At 33.1% G+C, this 26,715-nt stretch overlaps 1 protein-coding gene across 1 annotated transcript in view; it reads right to left on the bottom strand.

Moving 5' to 3' along the window:
- LOC128238007 (PDF receptor-like) overlaps positions 1-26,715 on the bottom strand; it is an 83,983-nt gene that overhangs the window by 43,701 nt on the left and 13,567 nt on the right. The window contains exon 2 of the mRNA XM_052953580.1: positions 21,492-21,594. Coding sequence (XP_052809540.1) covers positions 21,492-21,564 — 73 coding nt within the window. The 5' untranslated portion in view covers positions 21,565-21,594. The remainder of the gene's footprint in view (positions 1-21,491; positions 21,595-26,715) is intronic.

Here is a 26,715-nt window from a genome sequence, read left to right as displayed (position 1 = left end):
AGTTAGTAGATAAACTCAAATTAGTAAAATGTCAAACATCAGAACAAAAATTAATTCTGAGAGCTTAATAACTACGACATAAAACCCACGTACACATCATGGAAAAGAACGATGTATTTCATTGTGATTAGTTTGTGTACTGTTTAAAACGAAAAAAGATTCCTTTGCTCTGCTTTACTCTGCGTTTCTTTATTATTTCGTGACAACTTACAGTCTCTTTCTCTAAATCTACCAACTTCTTCCTTCGCCTTGGTTAGTTTTGGTCACGACTTACTATCTCGTGTCGACGTTTGAGTTATCTATCGTGGTCGTGGTCAGGAAATAATCACACGTATTACCTCTACGACACCGAACACCGATTGCATGTACTTAAAGGCCGGGACGGTTTTTTCATCAACGTGTAAATATATTTCATTCTAGGACACACTAGGGTTATCGGGAAAGCGAAGGAAAATGCGACAACTATTTCCTTTGACATCTTCCAAAAATAATAATTTGATCATATGAACGTGTTTGCACTGTTAGTTGAGAGGTCAATATTTCATTTTTACTGGAACGAGTGATGTACTTATGTCTCATATCTAATATTGTCTATGGATTCGGATCGCCTTCAAGCATGTTATTGGCGGAAGTGCTGTGCAAAAAAACTCTTTAATATCCTGGCATCTGTAGTTATATAGAATACTGCACGGATCAAACGTCATTTCAAGAATGCTAGCAGATACATGTAGTGTAAAGTATAAATGCAAACGCTGGAAAGGCCATACTCTCATTATTTAAAGCTTTGCCTTAAATCATAATGTGTTTAATTTGCTACATTTCAATTTTTAATCTAGTAAACTTAACATGTTTTGAATGAATCGAAGTACCAAAACACATTTAAGGCAGCGGTTCAAGAAGAAAGTGCATCAATATAAGACGAAAGGGCAGATTTACCTACATCTTGAAATTATTGGTCTTTTCTCTACTAATATTGCCTGATTCACAGGGAAGAACAAGATGAGTTGCTCTTGTAATATCTGGAAAATGACCTGTTGCCAAACCATGTGATGCATCGCCTCCCGCTGACAAGACTAGAACTAAATAATTCTTGACACAATTTTGCGATCAAATCAAATTGGGTACTAAAAATGAAAACATCAACGTTGAAATGACAGTTTTGTGTGATGACAAACGATGTCTCAGAACAAATTTTCTTTCTCGGTAAAAGGACAAAGAATATTTTGACTGTCTAAAAAGACCGGGTAGGCCAATGGACTTTTAATAGGAAAACAAATCATAATATAACAGTTAACAGAGTGTGGAAGGGTAGAAATCCTGTCACGGATAGCCGATCGTCAATTACCCTTTGGTACCCGGATTTAATATATTTCACATTGCAAAATAAACAGACCATAAAATATACGACTTTTTAAAACAAACTCGAAATAACCAATAAAAATAATATCATGATTTTTTTTCCGATAGGTTATCAGATGAAAATATATGTCTACCCAGTAACAAAAGTTTGGAAGGGGGCAGCGTCGTCATCCAAGAACAAGTGGCAAAACAGTCCCTTTCATTCAGGTCTAAAAAGCAAAATTTTACTACAATTCAGTCAAAACTCGCTAAGTCGAGGTTGCGTGGAATTTGGGAAATACTTTGCGATAACGAACATTTAATACAACCGAAATACAAAGAACGTTCGACATAACCTGAAATAACAGTGTTTGATTTAGCGAGTTTCGATCGTAGTTCATTCATACACACAAAAAGTGTTAAAAGTACCTAGACATAACATGGTATTCCGTTTTCTCAGAATAGCTGACGCTGCATACAGATATTCGTTTGGTAGAAATTTTAGTTTGACAATGACCAACAGTAATTCCACTTAAGCAGATCTTACAGTTTCCACGATCTTTCGTGTGTCCTATGTATTCGCATACACATGTATATAACATTTTAAATATGTTGTGTCATTAAATGAAAGTCAGTTGAAACAACGTTAAGCCCATGGGGAAAGAAAGACAATCGGAAAAATATTAGTTCACTTTTACAAACGTGCGAAAGCTCGATCGCAGAAGTTGCTTGCTTGCCAAGCATGATGTGAGTTCGAAAATCTGCAAGTAAAAGAATGTGCGTGATCCAGTTGCATCAAACGACATGGCATAAGGCACAATGCGCTCCGCTAATTAAAAAAAAACCAATTTAAAACGAATGAATTTATAGTTCAGTTCACGAACGACAGACGCTTAGTGGCAATACCCAATCGTAAATTGTATTCCTCTGTGAAACATAAACAATGATGTCATGCTTTCATAGAAGATTTAATAAATTCGATAAAATGCAAGGAACATTTAAAGCTAGACTTATTTCTAAAGAGTCTTTTCTTCATAAAAGAAACACTAACATTACTGAAATGACATTATGTTATAGTAATTTTCCTTAAACAAAAATGCCTTTCATTGTGGTATTGCGACTGTTCGCAATTATTTTGATATTAAAATGAAAGCAATAGTAGTACTTGTAGTTGATATTGGTGTTGTCGATGCAAGAATTAAGAAACAGTGGTAGATCATGTTTGGTGTTCCTCAACTTTCAAGTAGGTTCATTCTATAATAGTATAGTTTTTTTTTTAATTTTGAGTTTTCCGTTGTCACTTCAGGAAAGGACATGAAAAAAGGATTGTGTTAAAGCTTCGATGAACAATAGTCTGTTTAACAGGGTAGTTGCTAGTAGTAAATGTTCATTACACGAATTAAAAAGACTAAATTTCAACCAAGAAATCGTTGCCTCATTGGAATATGTGAATTCTTCTAAAATCCGTGAACAATCTATCGTCAATGATAAAAGAACGTATGATGTTAAATTCATTCCAAAATTGTGAATTTAATTACGATGTCTTAAGAATGTTTATTTTAGATATTATCTAATAAAAAATAGCAGTGGACTTAAATAATATGAACAATAAAAGGGGAATATTCGCAAATGACACGTTTAACTTCAATTGCATTCTTTTTAGAAATCTGAAAAAAAAAAACATTCCTATTTGCGCTGATAGAAACCCCAGTTCACGATGAATTATCAATACTGATAAGAATTATTGAGTGCATTTCTTCCGTATCTGTTATTTTTAAACAACAACCACTGTCTACTTCGCCAACAACAGAAAGAAAATCAACAGGGAATTTAAGCAATAAGATTGATGTATGGGATTAGTTTGAAAACAAAATAAGGATAAATTTGCAACCCTTGCAATTTCTCCAGCGGGGAATGAATAACATGTTTCATCTTAACAATTCTCTAGGCATTGCATCAGGTTTTACCGTAGGGAAGTTAATAACAGTGTGGTCGCATCACAGTTTTAATAATAATGACTAATTGGCAGTAAATGTGAACATTTTCAGACATCATTATATTTTTTACATTCTTGTTTTAGAACTTATAAGTCTCCACAGACTACTTATAAGTCTTATTTCCCACTATTAATTGCTAAAATGAGATATATGAATACTTGATACTCTTTTAGAATTTAATGTAGACAAATGCTGGGTAAAGATATCTAATCAAATGACAAAGAAAAACAATAATTCTGAAATACTTCCTTGAAATAACCGTATCATTATGAACTAACAGAAAAACAATTCTAAACTTCAGTATATGGTAAGCGTTATTTGGTTGAGGTAGGCGTTTGGCCTTCCAAACCGTAGACAAACATTTTAAAAATCAACATAAATCTTAGAAACATGCAAATATAATTGTTATATTCTTATGAAAAGTAATAACACTATTTTATTCCACATAGAAATAGCTTGCTTCAGACATGTATGAGCCTGCAAGTAAAGAGCCTCTTCGAAAGAGTGGCATCGTCGGAGTATTTCCCAAGTTCATATTCAAGAAAAGGGACCTGTTTTATTGTTGACGTGTTTGATTTTCCTGCCTGGTAAATTGGTTCTGAAATTCGGACGTACCGCTAAACAGCTAGAAGCCATGAATGAAAAATCTAAACAGTCCTGCAGGTAGTCACTTTTGATTCATCAGCGTTTTCTGGTTATTGTTCATTCACGTTTGCGCTAAAGCCTTGTGCCTCTGAAAAGAGTTTGAAATGTAGACTACTGGGCTCGTATTTGAAGTTGTCATCATATTATAATTGCATACAATAATATCCTTTTGTTATACCCACACGCATAAAACAATAATTTCCAAAATACATAATACAATAAATACAACTGAAATCAAATGGTTTTTTTAATTGTTAGTGAACCGTCTGAATGCCATGGCAAATCACATTTGCAAAGTTCTAATACGTGTTCAATATCTCATTATTCTTGGAACGAGTGATGTACACATGTCTCATATCTTATATTGTCTTTTGTTTCAGATTGTTTGCAAGTATGTTTTTGGCGGAAGTGATGTGCAAAAAACTATTTAATATCCTGTCATCTGTAGCGCTATTGTATGCAGCACGAATCAAATAGCATTTCAAGCAATTTAACCGATAGATGAAATCTAGAGTAAGAATTCATACGTTTGAGTGGGCATTCATGAAAAGTAGTTGGTTTGACAATTTTGACAAAATACGATAAAGAAAAGGAATACATCTTTCAGTCTGTAACCGTGACACCATGTGGCCACAGTAATGTTAGTTATCGTGTTTGAAAAATTAAAAACATGAGCATGATTCTTAAATCAGTGCTCAAGTTTTCTCTGAAGTTCCATGAGTGTGTGTTTACAGTACGTACTACACACATTTTTTCAAACTGTTTTAATAAGTCAAGGGTCATAACTCAAGAGTGAAATGACAAAAAATCTCAGGACACACTTCAAGTGCAGACAAACATTCCTGTAAAGTTTAATGATTATTAGTGCAAATATGTTGGAGCCACAAGCGTCAAAACGTAATCCTGGTGGTATGATTGCATGTTGAATAAAGCCTTGAAATTAAAATGTAGTTAAATGACATGAAGTCAAATCTTAATGATTAAAAATGGGCGGAATGAGAGCAGCAAACAAGTTTTTTTATTCATTGAAACTTGAATACTGTTCATCTAACTAACTTAGAATAAAACCTCATGTTGACACATTATCAACGAAAAATCTGATACAGGGAGAGTTAGTTGCCCTTCTGAATGATTGTCGATCTGAAATTTCATTTGCTGAAATTGTAAGTTGTTTTCAATTAGCGAATAGTTTGTTTTACAATCCAATATTTGAAATTTTCAAAATCTGTGTTGCAATATTGACCAAATCGACTGTAACAATAAAACAATGAAAGTAAAAAATTGTAGGTATAAGCCCAGTAGTCAAACATTCAAAAATAATCTCTATTAAGGGGAGTATATACTTAGGAAGTATATTCATTCAAAGACAAGTATACTCTCGACACAAAAATTGCATTACATATGCCACTACTACACATCTTTCAAGTTTATTTATTTTACTTATGTCACAATTCATGACAATTTTTTTCGATATAATACACCTTCACAATTATATCGATAAACGCGTCTAGTCTGACGCAATGACAATTTAATTCAGTATATAATTACATAATTACACTTGTTTATCAATTTACTTAACATTAGTTTAACTTGTGGCATAACATAATGGAAGAAATATTTATAATAACAATTGTACATGTACATCAATTAATTTTAAGCATTATTTCTTTTATCAATTTACATAACTTTTCTTACTATTTCAGTATAACCTGAATTTATCCTTTGCATTACTTGGTTAAAATTAACAATGTTTGGGTATCTTATGTATCTACTATCGATAAAGCGTTTTCGTATATCAACAAATTCCTGAAATGTTTGTAAAACTCTATGCTTGAACACAACTTTGTCGGGAGCTAGATTGCATGCAAGTGTTTAAAGACAAAATGAATTGTCACACTAAACTTAGTTCCAACTAATGTGAACCCTGTAAGGGAATCAAATGTAGAATACAATAATCAGTAAGGTAGCGGCTCGCTAAGAATTTACATGGTTTATAAGACCATAGGGCTTAAAATAATTGGTCCTTTCTCTGATAATACTGCTTGGATCTCAGGAACAACTAACTGTGTTGCTCTTGTCAGGAAAAGACCTCTGGACAAAACATTCCATGTTAAGCCTCCCGCTGACAAAACTAGGGATGAATAATTCATGACACAATTTTAGGATTAAAGCCAAGGAGATTCTTAATAAAAGAAACATCAACGTTGTAATGACATTTTTTGGTCAACAGAAAGCTTGTCTTTGTATGAATATACTTCCTAAGTAATATGGGAAAGTATGTTATCAATGTCGACAATGTTTTAAGAGCGGACAGGCTAATGGACTTTTAATGGAATAAAACCGGTAGTCTTGAGGAAAACAGTAAACCAATGATTATAAAACTCGTACAACAGTTTTCTCAGTATGTTGAACAATGCATGGACGGGTTAAAATGTTGAATCCTGGTACGAACAATGCATGGACGGGTTAAAATGTTGAATCCTGGTACCTGATCGTCAATTATCCGTAACTATAAATTTTACGCTGCAAAAACGGACCATATATTAAAAGTATATAGAACGCTCGCAAAATTACCATGATGGCTATTTACAGTTATGATTGTTTCCGATCGTTTGTCAAATGAAAATGAAAGTCTGCTCTATGCAAAATGTCGTTGGGGGAAGGTTGTCTTTAATAAAACACATGGGAAAAGCCTTTCATTTCATTTAGCGCAAAAAGCAAACGGCAACAGAGTGGCGTAAAACACATAAAACACCGTTTATATTAGACGGAATTGCTGTAATAGTCTGGAACCGCATGCTACAAGTATACAAAGGTAACCCTCATGTCTTACTCGGCCCGTGTGTACCCGGATACCCGTCTTTATGCTAGTGGTAAAATATACCTCGCGTTTGTAATCTGCTAAGCAACCCTAATTAAGATAAAACTTGAAACTTTATGATATCAGGAACATCTGCTTATGATCACCTAAATGCCCATTCTGGTTAAATATTCGAAGCTCTGACTAGAACAACTTTTGTACCAACTTGAACATTAATGAAACTGTAAAATATTTTTTAAGAAGCCTTTAAAAAATCGAATATAGTTTTAAAGCTTTGCAGACAATGACGAAGTGTTAGATGAACACGACCTTTCGTTTTCTTAGAATAGCTTACGCTCCATCCAGGCAACATCCAGGCTACATATCCGAGCAGTGTTTGTATGTTTGTGTGGATCAATGGCAATCGTTGATTTTTGAAATTATCTGTTTATCATTTTTACGCTAGTTCAAACATTTATATTTTACAACGATTGTAGAACAAGTTATTACAACATTAAATTATCCATTCTCGTGGCACGATGTTACGCGTGTGGTGTGGTTTTGTGTTGGAAAACGGAGAACCCGGAGATTACCCACTTGGCCGGCTTGGTGACCACAAAACAAACTCAAATGCGCCCAGACCTGGAATCTACCCCGGTTGTCTGGTTAGCGCAGTTGTTGTAAGCACATTTGCTACTCGGGGATAGGGGACTCGGGTTCGATAATTTTTTACGTTGATGTTAACAAAAGCACCAACAAACACAAAATGAGTCAAACATTTAAAGATCTACAGAAAAAAGAGCGGGCTACCTCGGACAAAATTGGACAGTTCTGAAGCAGGAGTTTTAGTTTGACAATGACGTACATGTCATTCCACTTTACCACAATTCCAGAACTTACAGTTTCTAAGGTTTTACTTGTGTCCTTCGAAATCGCAAACACCTGTATATAAAATTTTAGATATGCTACTGGCATAAAACGAAAGGAGATAAACGTTAAGACCTTTCGTAAAGGAAATCAACCGTTTTTATATATATATTTTTCGTCCACGTTCACGAGCGTGCATGCTATACTAACTCACGAATTTCCTGCTTACAAAGTTCCTGAACGCAAGATTGTTAGTGTAAAAATCTGCAATTTGAAGAATGTGCGTGATCTAGATGCATCAAACGACATGGCATATGGAACAACGCTCGACGTTAAAGGGCAAAAACGCCTTTGAAACAAGTGAGCTGCAATTAGAGGGCACGGACTACAGAAGCTTAGTTGCAAAGATCAATGATAAATCGTATTCCTCTGTGGAACATAGCAATTGATGTCATGCTTTGATTGTGTTGAATTCGATCAATTGCTATAGGGAATCAAACGTTAGGACTTTTATCAAAAGGCTTTAGTTTATAAACGTCGCACTCAGCTAATCGAAACTACATCATTTTAGTATAGATATTCCTTAAACAAAATGAGTTTTTATTGAACTTTTGCGGCTAGACCAGCGAAATCCGTAAAACAAACTTGCAGTAACTTGCAGTACTTGCAGTAGTAGCAGCAGTAGCAGTAGCAGTAGCAGCAGCAGCAGCAGCAGCAGTAGCAGTAGCAGTAGTAGTAATAGTAGTAGTAGTAGTAGTAGTAGTAGTAGTAGTAGTAGTAGTAGTAGTAGTAGTAGTAGTAGTAGTAGTAGTAGTAGTAGTAGTAGTAGTAGTAGTAGTAGTTATAACAACAGCAGCAGCAGTAGTAGTAGTAGTAGTAGTAGTAGTAGTATACTATTATTATAAATTATTTAGGACAATACATGTTTATGTGTCCATTAGGTTACGCACAGGCATTGCAAATAGTACTACCGAGTCAAAATTTGATAAACCTTACTAGTTTTTAATAAACTATTTTGATTGTTGTAATCAACGTGACAAAAACAAAATCTCTTCTACTGTTTCTCAGCAGCAAATGTTTAATTGAATATTTCAAAAAAATTCCTTTGACTTTAAGTTTCATTTAAAGTAAACAAAACAATCATGAGATAATATATTATTTCCATTAAGAAATGTATTTTTCGACTTTTAAAAACATGAACTAGGCGGAATAATTTCATTGGTTATTACAAACGTGTTATGGTAGTCAGCTGACCAGTGGTGGTCAGTCAATATATACTGATTTTTTTGGTTATTCAGTATTAGACTCTCGTTATAAACAATGAAAAAACGTTCACTATACAAACCTTTTTAGAGCTTAATGCCAGAAAAGCAGAACCATTATTTAGAAAAAAAACAACAGATACCGTTATTGGAAGTTCTTAAATACCGCAATGTTGCCCGATTCGCAAGGTCTGACTTTAACCAATTCCAGGAAAGTAAAACGGACCGGATTCGCATTTTCTTTTATTTTAAGAAACAATGGGTTATCGGAAAAGCGAAGCAAACATCAACATATTGCGGCCTTATCATGTTTGTAGGAAGAAGCTGTAAAAAAATTGCAATCATATGAAAGTGTTTGCACTTTTAGTCGAGGACTCAATGTCTCCATTTTTACAAAGACAGGGAGATGTTATTTTGTTGCATACATTGACACAGGGACATTCTGAAACATCTAAGAAGATTTCTTTTGCATGATAGTGTGATTGATTTCAATTGATTGAAGTTTGTTGATTCAGGATAAAACACATTTATTTAACACTTTTCAGTACACAAAACAGAAGATTAAATGTTAACATTAAAATATAGCTGCGCATGTACTTGAAAAAGTATTAAAAAACTAGATGCTTTATTTATAAATACAGGATGGGTACTAAATTACTTTAAAATGCAGGTTTTTATTACAAAATAAATTGTGGCAAATCATAAGGAGTGTCCAAACTAGAATACTGACAGCTGGGACCCTTCAATGTTGATATTTGCTCAAAGATCCTATTTGAAGACCACAATTTACAATGGCGTTACTAACGGCAATTCTCTTGTTGCGTGATTGGATGATAAGACATTATCACGTGATGTTATCAATGTAATGCTGTAAAATCAAAATATCCATCACTATTGTATAATTTATTGTGGCCTAGTGGTTCAACCACCGGTTATCTATTTTTACTTGACTTTACCCAGGGAACTTTGCACCTCTTTAGAATCAAAATATGTTTTATACTTTAATTGATTCTTTTTTCTGCAATTTCGTTATCAAAGAATAACTTGTGATATTTTATTTCTGTTGCCTTTCAAATAAACCCACCAGGTATCATTATAAGATTTTTTTTACTGATTCGGTTTGTTTTGGGTGTACAAGTCCAGAGATCGCTATGTTAATTCCTGCTGCCGACAGAAAACTTCCTTACTACGTGTTTTCTTTAACATTTTTAAACTAATTATCAATGCATTTTTCAAAAACACTTAACAATATTTTGATCTATTCAACTTATTTTACTTAAATATTTCAAATTGACCAATATACAACATTTCGAAAGTTCGTTGAATGTCCAATGTGAATGTTTAAGCCAGAAATATATACAAAAAAAAACAAGAACAAAAAAGACAGCTGCAATCTGGAAAGTTCGTGATTCTCCAAATGCCAAGACCTTTGAAAAATACGGTAGGTTGTTCCTGTCAACGCAGGACCTCTGGGCAATACATTTGATAGCTTGCATCAGGCGAGAAACTCACTCAATAATTCATGACATAATTTGGCAATCAGAATTGTTTCAAATAAGGAAACTTAGTAGACATTTTGGAGTATGGATATGCATTGTAGTTCAAATCATTAGATCAAGGGACATGGCATATGAATATATATTTATTTTACGCTTTCAGGTTGTTTATAGAGATTTATTAGTGAAACAAAGTTGATATTTCTATGTTTCAAACAGTGAAAATTTCAAATGGATTTTTTTACTGTATTGAAATTTAAGCCTGTTCGCAGTTTCAAATCAAAACATAAAACGCCAAATCAAAGCGCTCAGGGCTAGACACAATTTACCGACGTCATTTCCGAAATGAAGTAACGTGCGTATAGAAATTTCTAAAAAATATAATTATATGGCTTTTGACTCCATTTTAGGCATATTATAAAATGACAAAATGTCTGTTTAAGTTTTAGATAGCAATATATTTACCGGGTGAGTTGTCATACCCTTTGTGTGGTTTAAGATATCGATAATACAATAGAAACTTTAGGGACACGACCAGAAGCCAACCATTTATAACGAAAACCCTGTTTCAAGGCATACTGCTAAGACCTAAAAACACTTAAAGTTGGTCTCTCTCAGATTGACAGTTTTGACATTTTATTAGTCTCAGAATAAGCTGATTTTGGCAACAATGCCTTCAATTTAATCATATAAGATGACTCACAATAGAACAGATTTCAATTGTTCGAAAAACGGTCGAAAATACAATTTTGTTAAATCGTTTGTAACGCTCTAAGCCAAAAGCGATCATTTTTCGACGATGACTATGAAATCTGTCATCTAATTTTAGTCAGTATTTTTATACCACTGATTTCCAGACATTTACACAAAATTGGCTCATTCCAAGACAAAAAAACCTTTTCAAAACAGTAAGTCTGTGTGAGTGCAGCTTAAATGTGAGGCACACAGACATAGACACGATATTATTCAAACATTTGAACATGAGGTCATAACGAACAAATCGATTAAGACCACATGTGGCAGTATCGGTCAGGGATTTTGATGTATTAAAATATGTATTCTTTAAAGCTGAATACTCAAAGATTGACCCTTTTGACATTTTTTAATAAAAAAGTCTCATAAATAGCTCATTTTGGCATATATGCTTTCAATTCCGTTATATAAGATAAATCACAATGGAAAAAAATGTTTATTTAATAAGAAAACATCATTAGCCAAATATCTTATTTGCTAAACGCGTCAGTAACACTTCCCTTAAATGGTTCTCCTGAAACGGGTGAATGATCATCTTGATTTATTCCTGGGAAAGCTTATGTGGAAGGAAAAATAGTTTGATCTATTTTGGTAAGACACGGGGGACACCAGTGGCCTCGACATCTTCAAAGCAAAAGCTGCAGGCACATTTCAATACTGCAGACAGTACATCTAGGTGATGACCCCATCTTTAAAACTGGGGGATTTATTAATGTTTGATGTTTTGTTATGCTTTATGATAACATGTCTTCTATAGAACATTCAACTAAAGCATTTGATTATATTGAAAGGGTAAACATTTGGTTAAAATTAATCAACATTGGTGTTAGAGGAATATGATTATTTATGGTTATGTCAATGTATAAACATATTAAAAGGTTTGATATAAAAATGACTAAAAAGATTGCAGAACAGAACAGAACATTTATTTCAAAGATGGTCATAGACCCATTTTGCAAAACATGTGCACATACAATGGCGAACGGAAAGCAGCAATAGTACAATAATCACAATTAAGGAAAATTACAGAGAGGTGCGCTCCTAGTTTATATTTATTTATGGCTTCAAAACAGTGCTTGATTCATTTTTAGTTATTGCGTATAATTTGACATACAAATCAATGACAAATAAATCTTACCGTTTCAGAATACATGGAGTTTAGCGTAGTGTTTCTTAATTCAAATGTTTAAAAAAGCTCAATTTTCGATGTTAAAGAGTTCCACTTGTTTTTGCAAACTGAAGCATTGTATATACCTAATACCTAAATATCTAGCTCTAAGGTGATTATACAATGTCGATCGAAAACAGAATGATCGTCAGCTAATTAATTATAAATGTTACATATTCGTCCGTTTAAGGGTATTGATTGCGGTCTATTTCTTCTATTTGATTAAATGCTTAATATTTGTGATGATAACTGCAATTTAGACATAGAAATATACTTCCGAAATTGTGTAACATTCGATTTTTTTTAGGTATAGCTAAAGTCTAAAACTTTGATATCAAATCTAGCTCTACTCAAGACTACAAAGTCTACTATGCCAATATTGGATGAAAGGATCTTTCAGCCGCTGTTTTACCTATGACAAAATAGTTCAAAATTACCAACTTCATTTATACCTGGTGTTAAAAGGGTGATTCTCTGTCACCTGTCGTTTTTGCATGTATTTCAATAATAAAGCAGAACATTTTATAGTAATCTTGAAGTTTCTCTGAATATATGCTGATGATGTTGCATTTTATTTAGAATATGATTTATGTAATTTCTTAAGGTAATTCGTGTTAATAAAACCCGTAGAAAATAAACATTCAACTGTTGAAAACTTGGAAACTAGTTCCAATGTTTACAAATTCCGCTGTAAACATGCGGTTTTGTAAATAAACCCATCAGTAAAATAACTCTAGGGCCATGAGGATACGTACTTGATACGCAAAACTAATCGTTCCAAGTTGGGATCTTTCTGCTAAAAGACACTGATTTTGTTGTCATAACAATGTTTTCTTTACCATTTTCTTTCAGATTGACATAAATTGTTCACAGTTTGACAGCTGTCCTCAACAAAATGGCTTCAGTCGGCTTAATGTACATCCGGAAGAAATTGGTCCATTTCGCCTCTAATAGTACATGGACCTTTGGAAAATACAATGTGTGTGTTGCTCAGCCTCAGGGGAATGACACAACCCTTGGTTCAAGCCATAGATCAACGACCAGAAGCAAATAGGATACTAAATCCTACTGAAGCAGCCAACTTATAATGACATGTTGGTATCAAGAGAAATGCATTTGTTTGAAATAATTCTTCGATTATTATAGAAGGCTTACCCCTAGCTAAGTACTTTGAATGGAATTACACTGGTAGTCAAGCAGACAAGTCAGCCAATATTATACACAAATCATATTGTGAATGATTAGAAGTGTGATGATTATATTCTTCCTTTTCTTTCCTTCCTATATTTAGAACTTATATAAGATGGATTTAATTGCACAATCATCGACATAATATTGCCTTAGTTATCTAGCAAAATGTCCTGTCAAGATCTGACTGAAAACCCCAGTAACACATGCAAACATATTATGTATAAGTAGTCTTTTCACAGAATATTGCATTTTTAAATACTTTGATACAAATAAGATTTTTTATAAAAGTTATGTTGGCTTACATTCAATTTGGTCGGCTCTGAAGTCATACAACTGAAGCATATTTTTTTGAAAACATGCTTTTTTTTGTTGTAAACATTTTACCATTTTATATCTTGACGTCAGCTTATAATATTTAACCGGATAAAAATATCCAGATTATTTTCTCAAACGTGTAAAAAGCATGAGGTGGATTGCATGCTAATATAATTCGAAATAGCAAATCGGATTGCAATCCAGATGTGAAGGTTTATCTGCAACATGAAGGGCTTGTGTGGTTTTTCTACATTTAGCGACATTGCATATATCATAATCGACTACATTAAGTGGCTAAATTGCCCTTCAAAAGATAGTATATTTCGTTTTGCAGGCAAGATATTCACTTAGCGAAATTTGATTAAGGAAGTTAACTTGAGCAGGGATTACACTGTCAATTATTTTCACGTGTCCATCGCATTTCAATACACAAACATAAAATGTTAGGGATATTTCAGTAGCAACAAATTATTTTTTATGCTCTGTAATAACAGCCAAACCGGATTGAATTATTCCGTCCATGTTCTTTAACGAGCGATAGCATGATAGACTCAAAGATTGCGTGCTAATAAAACTTCCTGAAAGCAAATCTGATTTCAACCCGGATGTAAGGGATTTAGTTTTATTTTAAGAAGGTGAATGGTCTTGTTGCATTAAGCGGCATGAAATAGAGCTCTACACCATTCACAACTTGAAACGACATGGCATTCATATACCATATACATTTATTGCTACAAGTGACATGGCATATATCTATAACAATGCATTTCCTTAACCGACATGACATATAAGTATATAACGATTCATTTAATCAAGCGACATGTCACATATATGAATATATACACATCACCATTTATTGCATTTGGTAGCATGTCGTAAGCCAGCATGCAATACGTTTGCTTCAAAATCGTGCCAAAATAGTGGCATTCATATTTAAGTATTCAGATGTCATAGCTCTGAGGGAAACCAATTGTATATATAGCATATAATTATGTACTTGTGAGCCATTGATCATGATCTCATATTCACCAGCAGAAAGTCGTATTGACCACGACTGCACCTCGCTCTCGATCGCTTTCCAAAAGTTAATATCAAATTATATTCAATGGCTCACTAGTAAATGGCAGAACGTCATTCTGATCTCGGCTGCAACTCGGTCAATAGGACTCCATTTCAGTAAATATTAGATCATTTTCAATTGAACACTAAATCAACAAGTGTTCAATTTGTCCTTAAAACATTTTGTTTGGGTTACCGACCCTACCTAAAAAATAGTCGCCGACCCCACCGTTTAAATAGTAAGTTGGCCAAAAATAAAACAAATAGTTATTTTTATTTCTTTCTTTTTTCTTTTTAAAGTGTGTGGTTTACTATAAAGTTTAAAACATTTAAAACTTTATACAGAATATTAAACACCATTTTTAGATGATGAAAATTATGTTCTGTCAAAAATCCTAATAAGAAATAAAAATACTACCTACCACACCTACATTTGGGCCTTATTACAATTAACTTTCAACTTGTCAATAGTTATAGCTATATCCTTTCAAATGCTCTTTCTTCTCCAGTAAATGTCTATCCCTAATTGCCTATTTTACATCAGCTTTATAATGAACTACAAAGATGAACTTGGTACATTAGTACAATATAACTTGGTCGGAAGATGAAAAACACCATCTAACACCATCTGATTGGTTTTAAAATAACACGTTATGTTTAAACTGCCTGTAATCTTGAAAACAGTAAATGGAAGCATTAAAAGAGATTAAGCCAACATTGATGACAAATCTGGCGTTACCAGTCACGTAACTTTAGGATAAATATAGTAGTAGTAGTAGTAGTAGTAGTAGTAGTAGTAGTAGTAGTAGTGGTAGTGGTAGTGGTGGTGGTGGTGGTGGAGTTGGTAGTGGTATTTCTTTGTAAACCCCATAACACATTGTGTCAATAATATGCGTACTTTGTAACCTATATAACACTTCTTTCAATTTTTTACTTGTAACCCCAATAACACTTCCTGTCTATGATATTAGACTCAATTCTACACATGTTAATGAAGGATTTGTTATAGTATTAAAAGGAGATTTTTGAAATAAGTTTCGGTTCAAGTCTGTTATAAGTTATATTATTTTTTTACGAGTTCGTTTTTAAGGTTAACATCAGATTTAATGAAAAAAGCTGAATACTTGTTTCGAAATGAAAAGCTTCAGCTTCAGCTATTGTTCTTTTCTTTTTTTAAAACGACGTCTGTTCTTCTCGCAAGAAACTGATGAACAATATCAAAGCATTCATTTTCCAAGACTTTTTTAATGAAACATTAACAATACCCTTATATAAATTTGTTATTTCCAGACATGTAGAGTAATATTATTCTCATAAAACTCAGACCTTCACTAATTAGTTTTATTTTTTAACTAATATATATTGTTGCTATTCAAAGGTATACAAGGTGTATATTATCATTTTCATCGCGTAAAACAATATATTTAGCATTTTTTCTACGAACATCTGTTTTTATGATACATATGTGATATCACTACTGGCGAAGAATGTCTTACATTAACGTACCGTTTCCTCCTCAGAGGTCAGCATGGCCTTTTGCCTTTATAAGACTACCAAATGGTCAAACAATACGCTTTAAGAAGAGCAACTATTAGCCTTTGGTAAGTCAGAAACCTTTTCCATCACACTCGTCTTCAAGTGCATTGGCGGAAACATTTTTTTAATATAGCGAACAAATTGGCAAAATTTGAGAAATTACAGATATAGTGGCATTTTAAAATGTGTAACCTTGTCTTGGATTTTGTCAGGATTAACAGCTAATTTTATAGTAATGTTTGTCTCAGAATTGATTGCTACAAATGTGAATTAATAGATTTGCTTTAGTCTACGAATAGCAGTTTCGAACTTTCAGGGTTCAAGCTCCTTAAATTTGCGGATAATGATAAAATAGTCACGCTGATAACCTTTTAGTATTCTTATCTCGCAACAAACAACTGTCAGAAAAAAGACAATGTTCTGATTCTTACTGGCAGATATCTTTAAAACGGCATATGAAAACATAAAAAGTGATTTTTCCAACATCGATGGCACATTTGTCGTTACCAGTCATGCAACTAAAACAAACTGAAAACTGATAAATGCACTAACAGTAGTTGTGGTGGTGGTGGTAGTAGTTTTAAAAGACAAACGTCCCGGATGTTCCCTTCAAAGACATAAAAAAATACGAGGACCCAACCCCATTATCACGAAACTTTTTAAGAAAAAATATCAATTTTAAAAATCTCAATTCAGTTTGAAAGGGCAACCCTCCATGTATGTAGGACATTCTAGCAAGTAGTGTTGTCTGGATGCTAAAAAGCGCGCATTCTATCATACAATATCTTGATTAAGCCTTTTGTCAATATTGCGAAGGAAAATTATAATGTTTTCATTTGAATAATTGGGGGTTACAAAGATAATACATTTTAACGAGTAAATCTTAATAAGTCTGGGGCAATATGTTTATTAAAACAATGTTTTTCAAACATACCGCACATCAAGCAGTAATAAAGGATAACAATTATATCAATCTTACGATATGATATTGATCAAGTTGTTCCTCATATGTTTAAGTTCAAAAAGTACTTTTTAACACTTTCTGTCTATAACATTAGTACTTTGTAACCCCATAACCCTTCTTGTTATTTATCTTGGTACTTTGTAGCCTCCATAACACTTCTTGTTATTCATCTAGGTACTTTGTAACCTCCATAACACTTCTTGTCATTTATCTTGGTAATTGGTACTTTGTAACCTCCATAACACTTCGTGTTAAATATCTTGGTACTTTGTTACCTCCATATCACTTCTTGTTATTTGTCTTAGTACTTTGTAACCTCAACGACACTTCTTGTTATTCATCTAGGTACTTTTTAACCTCCATAACACTTCTTGTCATTTATCTTGGTAATTGGTACTTTGTAACCTCCATATCACTTCTTGTCATTTATCTTGGTACTTGATAACCTCCATCTCACTTCTTGTCATTTTCTTGGTACTTTGTAACCTCCAAAATCACTTCTTGTCATTTATCTTGGTACTTTGTAACATCCGTTACAATTCTTAACAGCAACCCTGGTTCAAGTAGTACTTTGTAGCCTAAATAATATTTCCTGTAAAACAATCTTGGTTCAAGCAGTACTTTGAAATTCCTTAACACTTCTTGTCAATAATCTCGGACGAAAACTTGCACATTTTGATTGATACTTTGTAACATATAGGGGCATGTTGGAATTAATTTCGTTTTAAGTCTAAAACAAGTTTTTAATTTCACGAGTCTTTATAAAAGCCATACATCAGATTCACTTAAAGAAAAAGCTAAACACTTGTTTGGAAATAGAAAGCTTTCGCTAATGTATTTTTTAATAAAAATCCGAGCAAGCTTTAATTCTTGCAGGGATCTCACGGATGAACAAAACCCATACATATTAATGTTCTATGACTGTTTTAATGAAACATTTAAAATACCCTTATGAAAAGACGTTACCTGATCTTTTATGTTTTAACTAAAATATATTGTTGCTATTTTAAGGCGTACGAGTAGTACAATATCAATTTGAACTCGTTAAACTTGTAAAACGATTTAAGCCTTTTTGCGATTATGAACGTCGGTTTTTTATGATTCGCGCTTTAAAGCATTCAGACATCAACACTTGCGAAGAATGTCCTACATACATGGAGGGTTTAAGAACATTTACTTAAGCAACTGCTGCAGTGCCCTTTTCTTTATTGGTAGCACCAGTTTGCTCAAATAGATGGTACAAGATTGTGAAATATGTGTGTTGTCCTACCCCAAAAAAGCTAGTGGTATTAGGAAATAGGCTGCAGCGGTGCAACTTATCGTTCGCGACAAGTCAGTTACCTTGTTGAACTAACTTTTTTTCTGTAAGTTGGATAGCGGAAACCTTTTCAAATATAAAAGAGAAATTGACAATTAAAAAGGATCTTCTGTAATCGTGGCATTTTAAAAACTAAAAAATTGGGTAGACACTTCACAGGTTTCACAGCTTCTTATAAGTCATTAATGTCACAGAATTGTAACGATAGATAACAAAACTGATAGAGTTGCTATTCTTACCAATATTATATCATGTCAAGTTATTTTACAGATGTATCAGCTTCAAGTGGATTTAAAGAGAAATAACGCTTTATCTTTTTAAATAAGCTGTTGACGGAAAGGTTATCAATAACTCGACAATGTTCTGTTCTATAATTGTTGAAGTCGCCGTCTGTCGATATGCAAACACTAAACCGAGGGCGCGATGCATATAGAGTAAACTTGTGTGACAATTGATATCGCCCACCGTAGGATTTAATTGTCGGACAATTAAATATTTCAGGACACAAATTTAAGCACACGTTTAAGCAGGACTTCTTAATAAGTAATGTTCTGTCAAAAGTCGCTATGTCGAAGTTTGGACCCGAGAAATACTTCGAGATAACGAACATCCGATATTACGGAAATAAAAGAAGCACATAAATTAACCCTCAGAATCGAAAAAGAATAACCAAAACATCGAGATTACAAAGTTCGAAATAGCAAGTTACGACTTTGTTTTTTATAAAAAATATATTATAAATATGAGTTTGGTAAAAACTTAAATACTATTATGATATAAGCTCACAATGTTTGGTATTAAATACTTTTCGTTGCATAAAGTTATATTCACCAAAAACAAAGTTGTCGCTTAGGACAAATTCACGTATTATAATTTCAAAAATGAAAGGGCAATTATTGTGATTGTAATGATCGAATTCAAACAAACAATGCTCATATACCACTGCACTTAAATTGTAAACACATCATATAAGTGTAACTATGTTTTGTCAATTAGGGATATATAAATGACTACCATCCGTCAATTAAGAGTTGTCTTACTAAACCAAACACATTCGAAAATTGTTCGTCAAAACCAGAACATCGACATAGCGAGTTTCGAATGTAATTTTATTTTAATGGCTGCGGTGAAATCAATTTAGCTTTATTTTCTTTAATTAAAGGGCAACAACTTTTGGTTACTGACTGAGAAACCACACGATATAATGGCAATAACTATTAAAGAAAATAGCACTTGTACCTGCGCATTATGGCTATACACTGTTGACAAACCTAAGTTACATATGACGGAGGGACGGACAAGGTCAAAGTTATATCCCACCTCTAAAAACAAATCAAATTCAGAAACCGTTTTGAAGATGTTAATTGTCAATGAGAGCATCCTGGCGCGAACCCTAACGCTTGTTTTTTCTTGTTTGATTTTAGCGAAAACAATTTATTAAAGAAAGGTAATTATCAAACAATACGAGTTTTGTATCTGGCATTATTTAGCCAAGTTGCATTTGAACATATGGAAAGGTTTTTGATATATCAAGTCAAGAATTGCCGTCAAGGTAGCATTTTTTTGCCCATGGACGCCATCAACGACGCCGACCGCCCGATGAAGACGATAATACTAAAGCTGTTACAATACATCGACTTTTCTTTCTAACAAACAATAGGAGTAGATATAAATCTTTATTTTTTTTCAAATTCCGTTTAGATCGTATCACCAAAATTGCCTCTTAAATGCAGCACTTCCAATATAGCACTTTAAAGGGACACAACATAGTTTGATGCGATGTTTTTAAAGCATTGTTATATTCAATTTATTTGACTTTAATGATCAAATTAGAAATAAAAAGATTTGTGTTCAGATAAAAAAAACATATAAGCGATATTTTCGCAATATGTTTTAGCATTGAATCTGTGGCCGCGGAGCTATCTATAGGAACAAAAAACATTTATAAAGGTTTGTATAAGAATCTTATTTAACTGTTAATCGTTTTTCCTTTTTTGATCGTTCTAGTCAAATGAGTTTAAAATAAAAATGCATGTAAATTAAAAAAAATGCACCAACCTTTAAACATATAAAACATGTTGAATCAAGCTTGTATGTTGTGCCATTTTAAACTAGAGGTCAGGTGATCTTTAAACATTATTTGCGTCCTCTTAGATATTTATTTACTTTGCATTCAAAATGTTTTCTTATCATTCTGCATGAAATTAACCTAAAATATAAAACCTCTTAGATATCTTAAAATATACGTCAAAATGAACCATCGGTGAATGAAAACTTAAAAACAAACCGCTCCGTTAAACCGACGTTCATTAAATAAATCCTGGGGGGGACACTGTAAATGAAGAATGCGTTCACTTTTAGTTAAAGACTCAATATGTCATTTTTATGTAATCAGTATTTTTTTTTTATTTTTTTATACGGGGGAGAGAAAAAGGGTCAGGGTGATATAATTTCTTCTCATAAATTAGGGTCTTGGATTCAGGACAATCCCCAGAAGTCAACACGTTCTCTTTGTGAAACATTCAAACAGTAGTGTAATTTCAAAGTCCAAGTTTTTCTAGAAGGAAAGTTACAAGGAAATGTAGACAAGCACTTTGAGTCTTGCGTCTGAACTCCAGACTTTTGACTGTTCGTAATTACTGCCGCTGATACTCAAACATATAAACCTGGTTTACTCGCTACATTCCAAGGCATATAGAGTACTTCCATTCATCATAATGTCAGTGACATGCTAACGATCACACTGTATACAATACAAAATTTAAACAACATGGAAACTGACCTTCTATGACAGAAGCACTACCAAGGCTGTTAATGCACTCAGCTTGGTTCTTTATACTCCAAGGCGTTTTCATTATCTCTTCAAGTATAGTTCCATTGTTCACCTGAAAACAGAAAACAACATGATACGTCATTTCATGTTGAGGGCGCTTTTGTAATGTCATTCATGGGGTGTTCCTACGTTTACCATTGTCTCGGTGATTTGCGTTCAATAGAATACAACAAGAGTACAACATGTGTGTGCTTAGGTTCATTTCTTCCCAGTCGATTTAAAATCGTAAACCGAAAAATATTAAAGCTACAGTCTATGGCTTTGCCACACAGGTATTCATTGTCTTTTTGAACATATGTACAGATTCATGTGAATATCCAGTGCGCGGTTTTTCAGCGCCTTTTTACGACTATATTTAAAGTTTTTACATAAAGAATAACATGGCCTATACAATATCTCAACCATTTTTATCGCACAACTGACGAACTAAAATTATATTTCCGACTCCACTTACATAAGTCCACATCAAACTAGAACGCTAGAACAGGAAGTATTTATTAGTTATGGCACGCCATATTTTATATTATAGCACAAAATGTAGAAAACATCACCTTTGTTTTTCTGATAGCTGGTAATATACCGGATAATCTTATTTACTTTGAGACACTCAAGGCAAACATGGAAACACTGAGTAAACAGACAGATCATAAAAGAAAATGTGTATTCCATTCATCATTCTATTACTTGGGTTTTTAAGGACAATGCTCTTCTTCCTTGTCCAAGAATTTGGTCACTGATCGGAAGGTATCGCGTATTCTATTATAAATGACAATTCAATCTAGGGATACAATCAGCAGTTATATTGTGAGCTTCGTAAATACGACAATTTGTAATACTAATTTGACAAATATTTTGTCATTTGTAGCAAAACGGGTTAGGATTGGCTTACGATTCAGTTTCAGTACAAATTACGAACCCTACTTATGCTAGAAATTTTAGTAAAATGTTTATTTTCTCAACTTGGAAGCAATAATATTTCGTCATATCGTTTGAGAAACTATTTAAAAAATATAAAATGTGACAACTTACAAATTGGCTCGTAAGGTATAAGATACCATTACATGTTTTTCTAACATTTCGAATAACGCTTACGACATCAACACATTTCAAATAGCATTTCATCACACATTTAGCCTAAATGGAATAATATGAATTCCCTAGAAAGCTGTAATTCCAGCAAAAAACATGATAAGATCTTACGACTACAACGTGGAACATGCGGTGTGATTTATAGAAGCAATCAGTTAGGCATAGTTAGACGACTTTGTCAATTAATTTAGTGTAGACATGTAAAATGAATTCCAAACAAGTTATAAGTAAATGTTGCGTCACCAGGTACCCCAAAAAGGATTTGTACATGTACCGGTGGCAGATTCAGGAATTGACGTTAGAGGAGGCGCTATTCATGGGCATATTCTTTTAACATGTGCTCCTCCCTTCGAAATGTTACAATGATGGAAAGTTTGTTAAGGTACTCCCCAATAAAAATTCTAACAATACTAACTCCGAAATGCTGCATTCGGAGCGTATTTAAATACTGTTTACTTCGAATTTACATAAAATGTAAACGATTCGCACCCCACCTAAATATGCTAGTGTACACGTTTTATATCTTAGTTTATTTGACACAAAATATTTATGGACTGATTCCAGAACAAACTGCGCTTTGCTCATAAATTCATTGGTGTTAAACTAATACAATTGAACATAAGATTAAAGCACAATATACTATTATAATATACGTCAACCTATTCTAGAACTCCTTATACATACTCTATAGACGAAACATATTTCTTGTGTACAAATTTAAAGGCGCACAATAAAGGTTGACGCAAACAATTGTTTGGTTATTTTGATGCATTATCGTATTGAACTCATTTGAATGTAATGAAAGTTTTTAGCATAAGATTAATGTACAAATAAAAGATGATCAGCAGTATTTTGGCGATTTTTGCGGGAAATTCTATAGCTACTGAAGTTTATTTATAACAGAAACATTTGCAAAGGCTTACTTTTTATCTGTACCTAAATCATATGCTTTTTGTTTTTGTCATTCAAGTTAAATGAGTTAAAGACGGTAATGCATTAACATACAAATAAATATAAAACAACAACAACAACCTTTTATGAGTCTTAATATCAAATGGTCTCGGCATCACCCTACCCTGACTGAAATAGTGAATGCGAAATGATGATGAACGACATAAAAGCTGCAGTCAATTCGGGGCTCTTCTTTTCATGATTTCTTGGTTATACAAAATGATCCCGAAGGACTAGAAAATAAATAGCAACAATACCTAATTCATGTTCGTCAAGACCATTATATATATTGAATAAATATACATGACGTTCTATGATGAAATGATCCTTCTCTGCCAAACAGGCTCAATTATTTACTTAAATGAGTATACAGTAAAAGCTCGGGAACTACTTCGTGATAAAGAACATTCGATATAACCGAAATACAAAAAATATATAACAATACAATACACATACGGTATCGAATACGGTATGATTTATTATATCACTGACTAAAAGGCATTTGTTCCAAAATCAGATTATTTCTGAGACAAAATTTAAAGCAAAAATGTAAAAACTATTAATTTTCGAGAGCGCAGCCTTATTTTGAGAAATTATATAACATATTTCTTTCTTTGATTTTGTTTCTTGAAAATATTGACCAAAATTTAATCTCAATGTTTCGTTTTGGATATTTTTCTTCACACACACTAGATGTTCTTTGGTAAAGCTTGAGACAGATTGTATTTCAGTGTTGGAATGTTGCAATCATATCAAGCGAGATATCTCAAGCTGAACTTATTTGTGAGTGAACAACTACATGACGTGTCATGAAATATACATGAAATAAAATCAGACGTTTTTGTCTTGATAGTTACCTTTCTCGTTCTCTACATTAAAATGAAACTTCAAGACGCTTTTTAAGATAGTCTATATACATGTACCATTCTGCTTGAACAAAGTCTTCAGCTATTTAAGTAGGACAGTTTTCGTAATTGTATGGGATTATTTCGGCATTGTCGTCAACTTGAAAATCGGATGACAACTACACTCATAGTCTGACGAACCTCTTAAGTAGGTCAATAACTGCAGACATTTTACTTTTTCTAAAAAACTGTATGGCCTTTTTCGTTTTACTTCATATGTGAAAAGAATGCATTGAAATGCAACCCTGATTTGTTTGTTACTGAACTCACCAACTTTCTTCAATTATCTAAATGCAACAGTTTTCATCCGCGATTTAAAGAAGGAATGTCATAAAAATTTAACAGTTTTGACCTTTTTAATTTTATTGTCTCAGAAGCAGCTCATTTGGCATCAGTGCCTTAAATTAAGTCACATAAGATAGCTCACACTATAACAGCTCTCAAATGATTGGTTAACTGCCGAGAAGAAATTCATATATTTTTTTAAGCGTAAGCAACGCGTTTAGCCATAAATCATAAATTTTCAAACATATGCCAGCAGTCTTATATTATTAGTTTCCCGACATTTTCGCAAATATTTGGCACATTTCAAGACCAAAAAAGTTGTCAAAACAATCGATCGGTAAGAGTGCAGCTTTAATAACAGTGAAATTTCTTTTTACATGTAAAATATCACACCATACTTTGGAAAAATGTATGCTACATGGACATATTTACAATCAAATACTTATACTGTAATTTTAACGGTAAAATAAGTATAACTTGCCTTTGCAATGCATAAATAAACTGTATACGAAAACCGTAACATGTTCCTTGAGACAAAATCGAATCAAAACTTTGTTGATATGTAATGATCGTAAACGAATGTTAAATGAGTATAAGGGTTTATTATAAATTATCGAACACTATCATTAAAGCAGCACATATAAGCTTAAAAAAGGTTGTAAGATTTAAAATAAAATAAATGGCTATTGCCTACAACATATAACTTACATGATTTAACAGTGTATGAATTTTCCTCCTTTTACAACACGCACATTTTCTTATTTCCACCTAACTTTATTCCATCAGGATACTTGTATCAGTTTCAATTCGTAATTCAATTAGCGCATTGAGAGTGGCGACATATTGTCAAGATGTTTATAAATACACATGTCTTTGGTAACCGACTGTGTATGGAAGCTTAAAGAAGTTGTCTTAAAAAGACCTAATACGATTACACTTCCGTGATGCGTAACAACTTTCTCATATGATCCAAGAAAACCATTTGTCTGCCATATCTGCCAGATACTAAAGTCTGTTGTCAAGCTATTAGTTTCAGTCTTATTAGTGCGACCCTTCCTCGCATTATCCGATGGACAAAATGTTCCATTTATTTCTCATACCAGTGACAACATTGAACTTCAATTACCGCGCTGTAAAACAAGCTTTTGATAAAGAGAGACCAAAGCATATATGAACCCATTTTGTAATATATCTCTCGCTCTATCTCCCCAGCTAAAACATGATTTAAAACAACTGTTCTAGTTAAAGCGGCAAATTAAGGTTAATTCTAAAAAAAAAAAAACACAATAATTATGTTTAACTTATTTGACTTGTTTTGCATTTTTGTGTGGCGGGACAAAGATAATAAGAGGATTTTTGAAATTTTCTGTTTTATAAATTTAACGTAGACCGATTCGGACAAATGAACCAACAAGCAGCAAATTTAACAAGTCCGATTTTACCCCTCCACGGAAAAAAGCGGCCAATATATTTTCTATAGATCACAAAAATTGAATATACCATTAGATGAACGAAAATTATTTCAAAGCATTCATTTTCCGATGAACGCAGTTTCTACGGAATATCCCTGATCTTAACAATCAAACTTAGTTTAGGATTTTGATTTTGTTACGTTAAAATGAATGTGACGTCGATGAAACAGGTGACATAAATGACGATGCCGCTGTTGATTTATCTCCGAAAGCGTTATTCTCAAGAGTTTGAAATTGATTATCCCAAATCAATTTTGCCTAAAATCACAGAAGTTCGTGCACTGGACGAATGTTTTTACACCGATGAGCCGCAATACTTAAATATGCGATGCTATATTTTACCAGTGTAAGCATATTGACCGAGGGATAAGCCGCGGTCCATATGGCTTCAACTTGTAAACATCATCATCATATGAAGTTACGAGCATGTTCATGAATGTTTTATCTTAACTTTCATTTGTATTACGAAGT

Source organism: Mya arenaria, chromosome 1 (genome assembly GCF_026914265.1).
Source record: "Mya arenaria isolate MELC-2E11 chromosome 1, ASM2691426v1".
Lineage (NCBI taxonomy): Eukaryota > Metazoa > Mollusca > Bivalvia > Myida > Myidae > Mya > Mya arenaria.
The sequence above is the reverse complement of the archived record's forward strand: the minus strand, read 5'-3'. Positions and strand labels throughout refer to the sequence as shown.